General features: G+C 41.7%; 1 protein-coding gene across 1 annotated transcript; it reads left to right on the top strand.

Moving 5' to 3' along the window:
- The first annotated feature begins 458 nt into the window (after positions 1-458).
- On the top strand, positions 459-2,580 carry LOC145010730 (uncharacterized). Its single transcript, XM_078969250.1, has 2 exons — positions 459-1,665; positions 1,758-2,580. The coding sequence occupies exons 1-2, from the start codon at positions 524-526 to the stop codon at positions 2,371-2,373; spliced, it is 1,758 nt and encodes a 585-aa protein (XP_078825376.1). The 5' UTR covers positions 459-523; the 3' UTR covers positions 2,374-2,580.
- Positions 2,581-16,505: the final 13,925 nt, after the last annotated feature.

Genomic DNA, 16,505 nt, shown 5'->3' with positions numbered 1-16,505 from the left:
TATATTTTTTTTTATTGATATTAACAATATATAAATTATTATAGCAACACATTTAAATAATTTGAATATATTATAACAATGTGATTACAATTATTTACTAATAAAAACACCATATCTACATCTTTTTCTTACCGATGATAACTTTATGTACAAATAAAATACAATGTTTATATTGGTAGGAAAACACCAATACATAGTTATTGTAGGTAAAAAAGAAAATATATAACTATTACAATAGAAAAGAAAAGTATAAACTAAGTTTCTATAATAAATAAAAGACAAAATACATTACCAAATTTTTGTATATTTGTATCAAAATACATTACCAGTTTTGTATAATTTATATTTGTATCTATAAATAAACAGAAATTTGGAAGATTATAACTTTATTCATAAAATTGACGTGGCAATGACTCACATCTACACATCCTTTTTAATTGGTTAAAGCGGGCAGCGTATCCAGCTGGAGACATATAAGAACATCCACCTCCCAATCGGATCCATTCCTCCCCGTAATTCACACATGGACCCTACCGTCGCTCCGCCGCAACGGCTTTCCTCCGCCACCCTCAACCACCTCCATTCCAATGACTTCTCCCCTCGATCCCGCAACACCGATTCATGGGGCGAAGACAATTCCATATATCCTTCTAATCATGGTTCTTCGGCGGCGGCGGCGTCAGTTGGTTCAGTTAAGCTCCGGTTGATGTGCAGCAGCGGCGGACATATAGTCCCTCGTCCCCACGATAAAACTCTCTGCTACGTTGGTGGAGAGACGCGTATGGTGGTGGTAGACCGTCATACTACTCTTCTAGACCTCACTAATCGCCTCTCCAAAACCCTACTCCGATCATCGTCTTCATCAACGCCGACTCCCATGGCGTCCACATCGTTTACTCTCAAATACCAGCTTCCTTCTGAAGACCTTGATTCGTTGATCTCTGTCACCACCGATGAAGACCTCGAAAACATGATTGAGGAATACGAAAGATTGAATTCATCCTCCGCCGGGAGTAAATCCTCACGGCTTCGTTTATTCCTTTTTCCGACGAAACTTGAATCCGTTTCCTCAATCACGTCGTTTCTGGAGAACACAACTAAATCGGAAGACTGGTTTCTTAGCGCGCTAAATGGTACCGATTCAGGGTTTTCCGATACTTCATCGGTTAACTACTTGTTAGGCCTGGACGATGAGATCTCTCTCCATGAGAAAAAGGATGATAATCACAAAAGTGCCATCGCTACAAACCTCAGAGGCAACAATTCGGGTCAGGATGTTCATTCCATACCCGATTCTCAGATGATGGAAACAACCTCATCGTTTGGGTCGGCATCGTCCACTCCGTCCCTTCCTAACCTGCCGCCGATTCAAGTAAACGTGGATGATCATCCGAAGGTTGTAGGAGGAGGAATCGAAGACCAATTTTCTCAGATGACTGTACAGCAACGACATCATAAGCAACAAAACGATGCGGGGTTCATCCCTGCGGCGACTCCAGTGGTGGTTTCGGGTTCTCCGATGACTTCTGCGACGGCGATCCCGGAACAATCTGATCCCTTCTCATCCTATCAAGGTTTACATATGGCTTATCAAAAGGATGAACAACAATTTCAGCAAAAACAATCTACGGGATTTGATTTGGCTTCTTCGGATTCAGTTTTAAGGTATTTCATACTACTTTATTTATATCAGCAATGCATACTATCTATTTTGATTTTAATGGAGTTTATCAATTATCATCGGTTTAAAATTGCAGCGATCAGTTAACGCCAATTCTTCAAATCCAACCTTCTGGTAACAATAATCGATCTACCGATCTAAACGAAACCCCTGATCAAAACACGAGAATTCAGATCCAACAACAACAAATTCAAAATTCTCCTTATTTATTGTCGATGCCAACAACCCAACAACTCCAATTTATTCATACCGCTGCTCCACCACCACAATACATCCACCACCACCACCCTTCTCCGGCGATGGTTCCGGTAGCACCTTACTACCAGATGTACCCGTCTCAGGGCCACCACCATCCTCAAAATCCGACAATGGGTCAGCAGAATTTCGTGTATTTAATGCCCCACCAAGGGTACAACTTCCCATTGCAGCAACAACAACAACCAAGTGATTCAGATTCTCCCCGGAAAAATCAACCTGCTCCAAAAACTGAATTTCCGGCAGGTGTTTACAGAAGAACAAATTCAGGTACTCCACAGCTGATGCGGGTCCCATCTGGTAATCAATATGGTGGTGGAGGTAATTATGCGTATGAAGGACAACAGTTACAGCAGCATATATATTATGGAAAACAGGCTATGCCTCCTCAAACAGCTGCACAATATCAAACAATCACATCGACTGCAGAGCCATGAGCATTTGAGAGCTGAGTTTATTGGAAAATTTTGCAGCAAATTGTGACTTGTTTATTTCTATTTTCATGTGTATTATATTGTATGAATGTTATTATTATTAGTATTGGTTTGTGGTATATGTATTTTGTGAAGAAGTTCACACTTTTGTCTTGTTTAAATTGTGTATACTACCATAATATATATATATATAGAGGTGGTATTTATATATTTGTTTCTGTATTTGATTCCTTGTATTTTTTATATATATAGATAGCATATGCGATGGAAAATGTATCATCTTATTCGGTATGAGGCCTTTGTGAGGTTTTAGCAATTGTTAAGATTGCAAATGAATCAATTTTTTTCTTTCATTTTTTGTATTGTATGTATTGGAGTTCTTTTGTAAACATATAAGTTATTTTGTAAACATATAAGTTATGTAATTCTATGGCTACACATATTGTATTATATATTATACTAGTTTATAACATGCTGGAATTATAGTTATAAAATTAATTAAATTTTTATATTAAAAACTTAAAATTATTAATCAATTATTTTAAATAAATTATTAATTAAGAAATATTTTTAATAGTTATGTAAATTATAATCATTAATTCAAATAAATATGTAAAATTAATTTTCAACATATATTAGACGTTTTTTATTTGTGGAGTAATGAAAACAATAATATAAAATTTAAAATTTAAAATGAAGAATAAATAGATTGAGAAATAACATTACATTAATTCATTAATTAGAAGATCTAATAAATTTAAAATAAAAAACTAATAAATTAAAAATAATAATAATAATAATAATAATAATAATAATAATAATAAAAACCCTACTAGTTATTAGTACAGAGAAAGATATAATAATTGTTGCCCTTATTGCTATCTTATGCGATGCTAAAGTATCCAATTTTCGGAAATGGCCCCATCATTTTTCTTTATTATTCAAAAACTCTCCAAATTATAAACTTGGTCCTTAGACTCTTCTCCATTATTAATAAACTACCCATCTTTCATTCCTTTTAAAATTTCGAAATTACAAGTAAAACCCCTAAAGCAATTTTCCTCCTTATATTATCAAACATTTGTATAAATAGTCTCTGCTTCATATATATATATATATATATATATATATATATATATATATATATATATATATATATATATATATATATATATATATATATATATATATATGAAGCAGAGACTATTTATACAAATGTTTGATAATATATATATATATATATATATATATATATATATATATATATATATATATATATATATATATATGTGTGTGTGTGTATCGTAAAGTTAGAGAAATAGTTTGGGCCAAATATGTAATTTATAAAAAAACAGAAATTGTCATTGTCTTTCATTACATTAATTTCATAATGGTTTGATACCTCATGGGTGCAACTCGTCTTTCATTACGTTAATTTCAAATGTTGCTTGTCCAATACGTATTAAAGAGTATAGGTTGATAAGCTTAAATGGAGTGTAATATAAAATTATTGCAAAACATTTAACTACTAGATTGGCAACTAATATTGATGCTTTTATTAGTCCGGAGCAGTATCTTTTGTTAAAGACAAACAAATTTTGGATCGCCTATCAGTGGTGAATGAGATTATCGAATAGCTTAAGTGAAATGAGAAGGTCATGGTGTTAAATGTTGATTTTGATAAGGCTTATGATTATGTGAGTTAGGATTATTATTAAAGATCATGGAACATATAGGGTTTCACCATAAATGGTTAAGGTGGATTTACGCTGGCCTAGAGTCTTCTTGAGCTTCCATTCTAGTAAATAGAAGTCCTACGCATGCATTCATTTTGAAGAGGGGTCTACGCATGGCTGACCATATGTCTCTTTTTTGTTATCATTTCTATGAAGGCTTGCATGATGCGATGTAGATAGCTATTAGTGACAACTTATTATGTGGTGCGTCAGTTGGTGAGAAAGGGTTTACTTTGTCTCATGTTTTTTATGTAGTTGTTGCGTTGTTTATAGGAGAGTGGTATGTCAGGAATATTGCAAATTTGATTATTATCCTTAATTGTTTCTACATAGTTTCCGGAAAAGATTCATTTATAGAAGTTAAATTTGTATATTGTAGGTATTACAATGTAGGAAATGGAAAAGATAGATGTGGTTATAAGATGCTCGCCTACTACCATGTCGTTTTCTTACGTTGGTGAGCCAGTAAGATCAACTATGGGACATATTAGTAATTGGATGTAGTTTTCCAAAAATTCAAGAAGCGTCTGGTGAACTTAGAAGTTAACTTACTTTCTGTGACTAGTAGGCTGACTTTGATTAGGTCGGTTATTAGTCGCTCAGTATAATTTACTATATGTCCTTATTCAAGATGCCTAAGGTTATTTGCAATTTGTTAGAAGTTTTACAAGCTTGTTTCCTTTGGTGCGGTAATGATGTGGAAAGAAATATAACTTTAATTTAGTTGGAGATTGTATTAAATTTATAAGAGAAAAGGTGTTTTAGGCATTAGAAGCTTAAAGACTCTTAATGTTGGGTTGCTTAAAAAATGGTGGTGGCACTGTTGTATTGACCTAAATTCTATGTGGTCAGGGTGATTAAGAGTATTCATGTGATCCATGAGGATATATGCTATCATGGTCCTAAACCAAAGGGTGGTGGTGTTTGGTCATATTTGGTGAAAAGTCTAGACAAAATCCATAAACATGTTCTTACTTATTTCTTTTCATTAAGAATGTTGGGAATGGTGAAGATACTTAGTTTTGGGATGAGGTATAGGTGGGAGATGATAGACTTAACGCTTCAGTACATTTTATGTTGTGGAGACAAATAAAGAGTGTTTTATTGCTAACAAGTAACAAAAGATGAGATGGAGGATTGGTGTATAGTTGGATTCGAGGGAATAGAGGGGACACGGGGTGGGATTATGACTCCTCAACTTTCAATCATGACTAAGTTACTAATTAATGTTCAGCTTGGTGATCGTCCGGATAGATAGCTCTACTAGGTTTCACATTGATAGTATCACACTTAAAAAAGGTGTGTTTCTGTATCGACCTAAATTTGACGTCCAAAAATTTTGTTTTTAAATCAATATTTTAGAAAACATTTGTAAATAAAACATTGTCTGATCAAACCATTTCCTAACATACATCGTGTCTGAAAACCGAAATATGAAAACAATCAAATATCAGAGTACAAAATCCCATAATGACTCATGGTGCGGAAAACAATGTGCGTGTATGATGTGCTGCTACCGTGCCGGCTCCTTCTCATTCGCTGAAGAGGTACCTGAAAACAAAACTATAAACCGTAAGCACGAAACTTAGTGAGTTCCCCCATAATACCACATACCATACAATCATATAATGAACAGGTAGGAGATACGAGCCTCGCCCACACTCCGCTAGCTGGGAGATACGGGCCCCGCCCACACTCCGCTATCTGGGAGATACGGGCCTAGCCCACACTCCGCTACTAAACCATAACATACAAGTATCACACAGACAACAAGTATTAACAATTCTACCACACTAGCCTATATCGTCATCAGACTCAACTAAGAGATACAGGCTCTACCCACACTCCGATACTATCATATCGTCTATACGAGCCGGCCTTGGTGCCTTAGACCCGTTCCTACTGGAAGGAAACTCACCTCGAAAAGTAGCTGTTGAAAGTCTGCTTGCTAAGCGCCTGACTGCTGAACCGGTAATCCTCCGGCTATAAATCATAAACATAGGTTAGCCACTCATAAACACCCTTAGGTCAAATGATTGACCCACCCCTGGTTCAAGATCAACTCCTTGGTCAAAGTCAACTTCCAGTTGACTGGACTCGCCGAGTCATGGCACAGACTCACCAAGTCCTTCTCCTACTAACTCGGTCCTACTCGACAAGTCCTTCTTCTCACTCACTGAGTCACCCTTAACTCACTACTTGGGACGAGAGAACCGACACGCGATCCGACTCGCCGAGTCCCCACGAGCAGATCTCTTACTCGCTTCCAAATCCTCACCAGAGCATCCTTTATGAGGATTTGGGTCTCTGGGACTATTTCTACACGTTAGATTGCTAATTCTGCGTGCAGATATGAAGGGTTGGACCTTCAACACCTAAACCCCTCTTACTCAATAACAATTTATATGACTCGCCGAGTTTGAAGAACAACTCGTTGAGTTCCAGGCAATCTTCATAGGACTCGCCGAGTCTAAGGCTATCTTCATAGAACTCGCCGAGTTCCACTTTAGGACTCGCCGAGTCCCTTCGACCCATTTCCCATACAGACCAAATCTGAGACATGTAACGCTTCCAAACGATAGATCTATGTTCCTAGGGCATGCTTATCACGTAAAGTTGCAAACTTTACATGCATGCATGTCCCTATAAGCTCTAAAAGGTAAATCTAAGCTCTTTATGAGGTCATACACTCAATAGGGACCTCAATCACTTCAACCACATCAACTTTATACTTCGAATACGTCCATGAGGTCTAGATCTGAAGTCCTTTCGGATCATAAAGCACAAACACATGGAGTTTGGTGTTTTAGGGCTTGAAAACCACCAATTAGAGACAAAAAAAGGGAATCTAATGAACTAGTGATCAAGGTAGGGACTTTTCTACCTGAATGGAAGCCTCTTGCAGGGTAGATGTTTGATCTACTTCTCCTCTTTGCACTCTTCCACCTCCTTCTTCTTCTCTTAAGTTTCAAACTTCCTTCACAAGGACAAAATCACTCACTAGGACAAAAGGGGCTAGGGTTTCGCTCTACAGCTCTTCTGGGAGTGTTAGGGACAAGGGATGCCGAGTTAGAGTGCTTAAATAGGGTGCAAACACCCGGGTTAGGGTTTTTTCCCAAACAGGGCCTACTCGCCGAGTCCGGGAACCGACTCACCGAGTCCGAGGCTCAGACCCTGCGTCTCATCCCGCTTCTACTTGGCGAGTTGGTCCTTCAAATCGTCGTGTCCAAGGCAAAATGCATTAATTTAGAAATATTAATTACAAGGAATACGTACCAGGAACTAGGTGCTATAAATCTCCCCCACTTATTTTAGACTTCGTCCTCAAAGTCTGCTGCTCGATCCTGAAACAGTTCGGCGTAGTGCTCCATCATCTCTTCCACCGGCTCCTAAGTCTACTCTGATCCTTCCGGTGCTACCATTACACCTTTACGAGTTCCACCATGTCGTCCACCAAACACTTCCACAACTGAGAGACGTGGAAAGTGTTGTAGATCTGGTTGAGTTCGGTTGGCAGATCCAACCTATACGCCACCTTGCCCACCCGTTCTACAACCCTGAATGGCCCGATGTACCTTGGCCCAAACTTACCTTGTTTTCTTAATCGGATGATGCCTTTCCATGGCGACACCTTCAGAAGAACCATATCCCCGACTTGGAATTCCAAGTCTGAACGGCGCTTGTCGGTATAACTTTTCTGCCGACTCTGTGCAGTCTGAAGCCTACTCCGAACTTGCGGAATCTTCTCGGTCGTCTTGAACACCACTTCGGTGCTCCCCATGACCCTCTGGCCAACTTCACCCCAACATATCGGGGTCTTGCATCTCCGCCCGTACAACATCTCGAAAGGACGATGGTCAATACTCGTGTGATAGTTATTATTATATGAGAACTCCGCCAACGGAAGGTAGGTATCCTAACTACCTCCAAAATCCAGAACACATGCCCACAACATATCCTCTAATGTTTGGATGGTCCGCTCGCTCTGACCATCCGTCTGCGGGTGAAAAGAGGTGTTGAAATGCAGACGAGTACCTAACTCGTCGTGAAACTTCTTCCAAAACCTGGAAGTAACACGCACATCCCTGTCTGAAATCACCGATATTGGCACCACGTGCTGCGCCACTATCTCCCTGATATAGATGTCGGCCAATTTCTCGGCAGAGAAGCTCTCCTGGATCGGAATAAAATGAGCACTCTTGGTCAATCGGTCCACGATGACCCATATCGAATCCACTCCTCATGTGGTCCTGGGAAGCTTCGTGATAAAATCCATCGTAATATCTTCCCATTTCCACAACAGGATATCCAACGACTGCATTTTACTGTGTGGCCTTTAATGGCAGGCCTCTACCTTCCTGCAGGTCAAACACCGCTGAACATACTAAACCACATCCCGCTTCATGCAGGACCACCAATAGTCTAGACGAAGATCCCTATACATATTCGTCGCCCCGGGATGGATAGAGAACCGGGATTTGTACGCCTCCTCCATCAGAACCTAATGCACGCCTCCATGATAAGAGACCCACACCCTACGGTGAAGAGTTAATAACCCTCGGCTATCATAATCGAAGGAGGAAACCTGTCCCACAATCCGCTTACTCTTCCGATGTTCCTCCTTCATAGCCTCCTGCTGAGCCTCCCGAATCCGCTCCAACAGTAGAGTCACTACTGTCATCCGTAGGCAGATATCTCGGATCGATGTTGCCTTACGGCTGAGCGTGTCGGCCACCACATTGGCCTTCCCTGGGTGATAAAGGATCTCGCAATCGTAATCCTTTACTACATCCAACCACCGATGCTGCCTCATGTTTAGATTCGGCTGATCTATGAGGTACCTCAAAATCTTATGGTCCATGTAACTGGTACAGCGAACCCCATAGAGGTAATGACGCCAAATCTTGAGGGCGAACACAACAAGCCCCAGCTCCAAATCATGAGGCTTCAGCTGCCTCGACGCGTAGGCGATGACATGCCCTCTCTGCATCAACATCGCGCCTAAACCTGAGATGGACGCATCACAGTACACAAAAAAATCCTCCATGCCCTCTGGCAGGGCCAAGATTGGCGCCTCGCACAATCTTTGTCTTAGTGTCTCGAATGCTTCCTGCTGCTCAGGCCCCCAACGAAAGACCACAGCCTTCCTTGTTAGCCTGGTCAATGGTACGACTATCTTGGAGAAATCTTGGATGAATCTCCGATAATAGCCCGCTAAACCCAGGAAACTCCGAATCTCAGATGGAGACTTCGGAACCTCCCATCTCATCACGGCCTCCACCTTGGCCGGGTCTACTAAAATCTCATCCTGGTTGACAAGGTGCCTAAGAAACTGCACCTCGCGCAACCAGAACTCACACTTGGAGAACTTAGCATATAAGCTCTCTCTCCTTAGGGTCTCCAACACCTCTCGAAGATGCCCCTTGTGCTCCTCCTGCGTCTTGGAATAAACCAAGATGTCATTAATGAAAACTAACACAGATCGATCCAACATCGATCTGCACACGTGCTTTATGAGGTCCATGAACGCAACGGGAGCATTAGTGAGCCCAAACGGCATCACCACGAACTTATAATGGCCATAGCGCATTCGAAACGTGGTCTTCTACACATAGTCCTCTCTGACCCTCATCTGATGATAACCTGAACGCAAATTGATCTTGGAGAACCAAGATGATCCCTGTAACTGGTCAAAGAGATCATCAATCCTCGGGAGTGGGTAACGGCTCTTCGCTGTTACCTTGTTCAGCTCCCAATAGTCTATACACATCCGATGCGACCCATCCTTCTTCTTCACAAACAGAATCGGGGCTCCCCAGGGTGAACTGCTCGGTCTAATGAATCCATTGTCTAACAGCTCCTGCAGCTGTGCAGACAACTCCTACATCTCGGGAGGACCCAACCGATATGGTGCCTTGGCTATCGGAGCCACACCAAGGACTAGGTTGATCCGGAACTCCACCTGCCTCTCCGGAGGTATCCCAGGGAACTCCTCGGGGAATACATCCGCAAAATCTCGAACGACGGGCACGTCGCCCACTGTCGCCTTACCCGCCTCCCAGGAGTTTATGACATAAGCGACATATCCTGCGCAACCCTGCTGAAGGTAACGCCTTGACCTCGCCGCCGAGCATAAGGTTGGCCCTCGCTATGGTCTCTCACCCTGAATCACCAACTCTCCCCCACTTGGGACTCTGACTCGCACTAGCTGCTGTGCGCAGTCTATCACTGCTCCATTGGGGCTCAGCCAATCCATACCAATAATAACCATGTTCCCCCGCAAAGGTATGTGAACCAGGTCGACCAGATACCGCTCCTCAAACAATCTCAATACACAATCCCGGAAGACTTCTGATGCTCGCACTGACCGGTTGTCCGCAATCTCAACCTCTAGAGGGATATCCAACATGCTTGAAGACTCAGGAAACTTCTTGATAAGCGCAAGAGAAACAAATAATCGGGTAGCCCCCGAATCAAACAACACCTAAATTGGGATATTGTTCACATGGAATGATCCTAAACAGAGCACATACATATAACATATCAAAATTACAGCAGTATAACATAAAGCATAAATAAGAAATCATACCCGTCACCACATCGGGTGTGGCGCGTGCCTCCTCTGTAGTCATCTGAAAGGCCCAACTCCTCACTACTGGAGCCTCCGACTTGCCCTGCCGGCCATCTATGATCCTCAGGGTTGCTGGAGCTGGTGCCTTCACCGGCGCTGATGCTGCTGTCAACTTGGGGCAATTTTCCCTCTTGTGGCCCCTCTGGTTGTAGTGGAAACACAGCAACTCAGATGTCTGAACAACCGAGGCAGGGGCAGTACAATCCTTGCTAAAGTGTCCAGTCTTGCCGTACTTGTAGCAGCCCGACGATCCCAATCTACATGCTCCCTTGTGCGACCTGCCGCATTTCCCACAACGGCCCGGTCCTCCTTGACCTTTCGGCCTACCATCTGATCCCCTAGGCTTCTTCCCCGAAGCCCCAGCCACCTGCCCCGCCTTCGCCTTCCTCTTTCGGATATGTTCCAAATCAATCTCCTTCTCCCTTACCCTGGCAATCATGGACTCCAGGGTAGGGCAAGTTGAAAAGCTAACATGCTCCCGAATATCAGCTTGTAGCATGTCATGATAGCGGGTCCTCCTCATATCCTCATCACTCGCGTATTGGGGCACCAATAATGCCCTCTCCCGGAACTTGGCAGTGATCTCTGCCACAGCCTCCGTCGTCTGCCTCATATCTAAAAACTCCCTAGCCAGCTGCTGAAGCTCAACAGCCGGCGCAAACTCTGCACTGAATCTGGTCACAAAGTCCGACCAGGTCATAGCCTCGATAGCCGAGGCTCCTAATGAGTCACCGATGGACTCCCACCAATCTCTAGCTTGGTCTCGTAAACACCCTGCTACAAACCTCACCTTTGACCCCTCGGGGCAGAAGCTAGTCAACTGTGCAGACTCGATGTCTGCAATCCATCGCCTGGTAGCTATGGGGTCCTTCGCCCCGTGAAAATCCGGCACACCACTGTCCCTGAAGTCCTTAAAGGACAGTGTGTGAGATCCCGACTAGCCAGATGCCATCTCGCTCCTGAATGCCATGAGGCGATCCTCCATCAACTCAACTATCCCTTCCTTGATCGACCCAAAGATAATGGGAGTCGACTCAAGGATGCCCCTAGTGATCTCTGACACGATGAACTCACGTAGCCTCTCATCCGCTGGCTAGGAACCTGATCCCTCTCCAGAATTGCCATCTGTTGGCCTCTGACGTAGCACCACCATTCTGCAATACACACAGGCAACCATTTGTGATACTGATACCTCTTAAAGGGACCACATCTATTACAGGTTCTCTGGTCTGGCCTCAGCTTTCCCTAATTCGGGTACGGATCCTCTGCTTTTTGAAGTACGGGCCCATACTACCTTCCACATCTATCCGTACCTTCCTCAAGGACTGCCTTGACTCAACCAGGTCCGTTTTACCACTACTAATCACTGCTACTCTTATCCTTGGCTTACCCTAGGAAACCTATGACTCCACTTAAACCAATCCTCAGCTGCTGAAGGCCTCCTTGTAATGCCAATTAGCCATCACCTGAATACCATCACATGTGACGAGGCTCGAATAATCCTTCGAGTAAAAGACCCATCCCTACAACGGTTGGACTTAAACGAGAGATGCGCAGCGGGGCCAAATCCACCACTCTGAGATTATCCAACTCTGATCCCATATGATGTGACGTATTCACCTAATGGCTAACTCCCATCACTTGGAGTCCCACAAAGCACAAAGCAAGCATCATTCGGATACATGAATTACTCAAGAAAATCTATTCTCATAACGATAAACTGCACTAGCATACAATGCTAAACTCATACTATCAGGCATAACCTAAACAGGCTATTCTACTGCTGTCTACTCAATTTCTAGCATGCAATTCTCATAAAGTTGGAACACATAAAGCAGGCACGTAAGGCATCCTCCAAGATCCTTAGTCCTATTCTAGCATGCTATTCTACTAAAACTGATAAACATAGTATAACATTGCATGGGTATTTTAGGGAATACTTACTTGAGCTCGGCTGGTTGCACACCTCACACACTTCTTTCTTTCTTAAAACTCTTTACTTAATCTTTTAGAAAACTTTTCTTTTTCGAAATCCTTTAATCCCTTGGTTTGAGTTCAGACACTCCCGAAGGTGTATCCGAATCCCTCAAACCAGGGCTTTGATACCAACTTTTAACGAACCAAATTTCACATCCAAAAATTTTGTTTTTAAATCAATACTTTAGAAAACATTTGTAAATAAAGCATTTTCTTATAAAACCATTTCATAACATACATCGTGTCTGAAAACCGAAATATGAAAACAATCAAATAGCAGAGTACAAAATCCCCAGAATGACTCATGGTGCGGAAAACAATGTGCGTGTATGATGTGCCGCTACCACGCCAGCTCCTTCCCCTTCGCCAAAGAGCTGAAAACAAAACTATAAACCGTAAGCACGAAACTTAGTGAGTTGCCCCATAATACCACATACCATACAATCATATAATGAACAACTAGGATTTAGGTCTTTGGGACTATTGCTATACGTTAGATTGCTAATTTCGCGTGCAGATACGAATGGTAGGACCTTCAACACCTAAACCCCTCTTACTCAGTAACAGTTTATATGACTCGCCAAGTTTGAATAACAACTCGTTGAGTTCTAGGAAATCTTCATAGGACTCGCCGAGTTGTTCATCCAACTCGTCGAGTCTAAGGCCATATTCATAGAACTCGCTGACTTCCACTTTGGTACTCGTTGAGTCCCTTCGACCCATTTCCCATATAGACCAAATCTGAGACATGCAACGCTTCCAAACCATAGATCTATGTTCCTAGGTATCACACCCCCAAACCAGAACGGCGAAAACGTTCGGGGGCGGAGGACGTCATATTCAGTATCATAACAGTTCATAGAAAGGAAAGTACACACCACCATACATATATATTAAAGTTTCCAAGATGTTTACATAATTGTATTCATTACATGTTCAAAAATAAACATCATGCAAAAGAAGTAATTAACGCCAGTGCGTTAATCCCAAAAGTTGATTCCCAAACCTGCTTAGCGGTTCCCTGAGAATACAAGTTAATTCAAAGAAAAAGTGTCAACAATTAAGTTGGTGAGTTCATAAGTAGTTTAGAAAAATTGGATGCCATTCCAAAATGAGCGTATGTTTTCCAGAAAAATCAGTGTTTAAAGTGTGAAGAGTTATGCCTTGTTGTGTCGAGAATGAATGTATTAGATCTAGAAAATCCCATATTTTCCCTAATGGTTGAGATATGATTTGTTGTGTCTTCCAAGAAAAACCCTTATTTTCTTATTAGTTGTTTGGTTTGTATACAGGAAAAACCCTTATTTTCCTAACATGACTGGCAGTCTCTAAGACCGAAAATCGCAAGAAAACGACGTTCTTAAAAAGTTGTGTCATAGTCTTATATAATAAAGCTATACGAAGATCGCGTTTGTTAGATGAAGAATAGTTTTAATAGCCACTCGTTCATAAAAGCATAATACCATAATAATTGTATATCCGATGTGTTTTATAACCATACTAAACATAATATGCCTGTAACGACGATCTTCAGGCGTCGCAGCGTTATGACAACTGTCACCCCAAAAGACAGACTGTAGCTAACAGTCAGGGCTCGGGATCATGACTTCCCGTATAGATCTATACACATTTGACACGTTCTCCGAACGGGAGACTCTGGTTATAGACAGGACTTGCAGCATTACTTTCTAATAAAGAAAAGTAACGTTTGAAGATATACACGTCTCATGGATTCTCAACTAAGCCTGTATTAAAGTGATAGTTTTGTATGCAAAGTTTATCCTTTTTCATAATGTTTGACAAAGCAAAGTCATAAGTTTTTAGAATATATAACACGACTTAACAATGAAAGGTACTTTGAAATCATTATATACTTTGTATAAGTCTAATGCACACAAAGTATGTCAAGAGTTTTCCATAATAGTAATGGGTTCCAAGTGATTTATTCGGTAAAACAAGTGAAGTGAAACTTTATAAATTACACGATAATAACCGTATGTTTACTTGTATTCCCCCCTAAAAGAGTATAAAAGCATGTAAAATGTATTTAAAGTGTGTTTGAAAGGGGTATGAACTCACTTGAAAGTTTGAAGATGGCAAGATGGAAAACCGGGCAGAGTTTCGTCTCGGGAAATGGATTTTCCTCGGGATTCTCGGGATTCCTCGGGAGTAAAATCGACCTTCGGGACTTGCACAAAATGACCAGGGCTTCGGGGTAGTGCGAGCACGGAAAACGAGGTAAAACGCAAGAAAAAGGAGAGAGAATGAGCCATTTGCCCGGGAACCCTCGCATCCCTTTTATAGGGGGCTGAGCAGCATGCGTACGCGGGGCGTACTCCCGTACGCGCCGCGTACGGGACGTCACTGCTGACCGCATCCTCGGCTGCAGCGCTTCGGACGGGACGGGGGAGGGGGTAGCTCGCATAGGGGCGACGTGGACGATCCGAGGCCGTGGCCTCGAGTACGCGGGGCGTACGAGGGTACGCGGTGCGTACTACGACCCTAGGCTGACTACCCTTCGGATAATACCGAATTTTTAATAAAAATTATATATAAATTATTTATCTAACTTCAAAAATTCATATCTCCTTCGTACGAACTCCGTTTTTGACGTTCTTTATATCCCCGCGAAGGTGAGACTACGATATACAACTTTCATTTAGATTCCGTTGGCAAATTCTGAAATTATTTTTACTATTTATTTATTAAAATGACGTGATTAAGGAATTTCTTTAAAAAATCATAACTTATTCATACGATGTCCGATTTGAGCGTTCTTTTTATGCATGTTTGTAGTTTAACGATATCTATGACTTTCATTTAGACACCTAAGGTCAGAAAGTGTTTTATTGAAACTTTGCGTTTTTACGCAACTTCGTATTGCCGGTTTTTGTCGGATAACTTAGAATGCTCATAATTTCTTCGTTATAACTCAGATTTTTGTGTTATTTATATGTTTGGAAACCTTAAGACGATACCTACCACATACTGTACTCCAAATAGAGTTTTTGAATACTTCATTTTTCGATGATATTCTAATTCCTTTCTCAAAGAGGTTACAGGACTCGATTTTTACTGACTTGAAATAACGGGTTGTTACATCATCCCCCCATTAGAGGGAATTTCGTCCCGAAATTTTAATACAAAAGAAGAGTCTTAGGGGCTGAGGAAGAGATGTGGATACTTCTGTTGCATTTGATCTTCTTGTTCCCATGTGAACTCAGGTCCCCTCTTAGCATTCCATCGGACCTTTACTATTGGAATGCGACTCTGTTTAGTTCGTTTAACTTCCCTATCCATGATCTCGACGGGTTCTTCCACAAAGTTAAGATTTTCATTTAGTTCGATCTCATCGAGTGGAATTACAAGTGTTTCATCGGACAAACACTTCTTCAGGTTTGATATGTGGAATACTGGATGTACTTTGTTAAGCTCTATTGGAAGTCGGAGTTTGTAGGCTACTGGACCAACCCTTGAAATGATTTCGAAGGGTCCAATGTACCTAGGATTTAGCTTCCCACGCTTTCCAAAGCGTATCATGCCCTTCCAGGGTGAGACCTTCAGTAGTACCCGATCGCCAATCTGAAATTCCAAGGGTTTACGTCTTTTGTCGGCATAGCTCTTTTGCCTATCCCTCGAGGATTTCAGTCGTTCTCGTATTTGCACGATCTTTTCAGTAGTTTCTCTGATGATCTCTGGACCAGTGAGGGTGCTATCAGGCACTAGACCTTTTGCTAGTTGTGTGTCACCCACTTCCGTCCAGCACATAGGTGATCTGCACTTACGGCCGT

Source organism: Lactuca saligna, chromosome 8, assembly GCF_052625555.1.
Source record: "Lactuca saligna cultivar CGN05327 chromosome 8, ASM5262555v1, whole genome shotgun sequence".
Taxonomy (NCBI): domain Eukaryota; kingdom Viridiplantae; phylum Streptophyta; class Magnoliopsida; order Asterales; family Asteraceae; genus Lactuca; species Lactuca saligna.
Note: the sequence above shows the minus strand (reverse complement) of the source record. Positions and strands in the feature narration are given on the sequence as shown.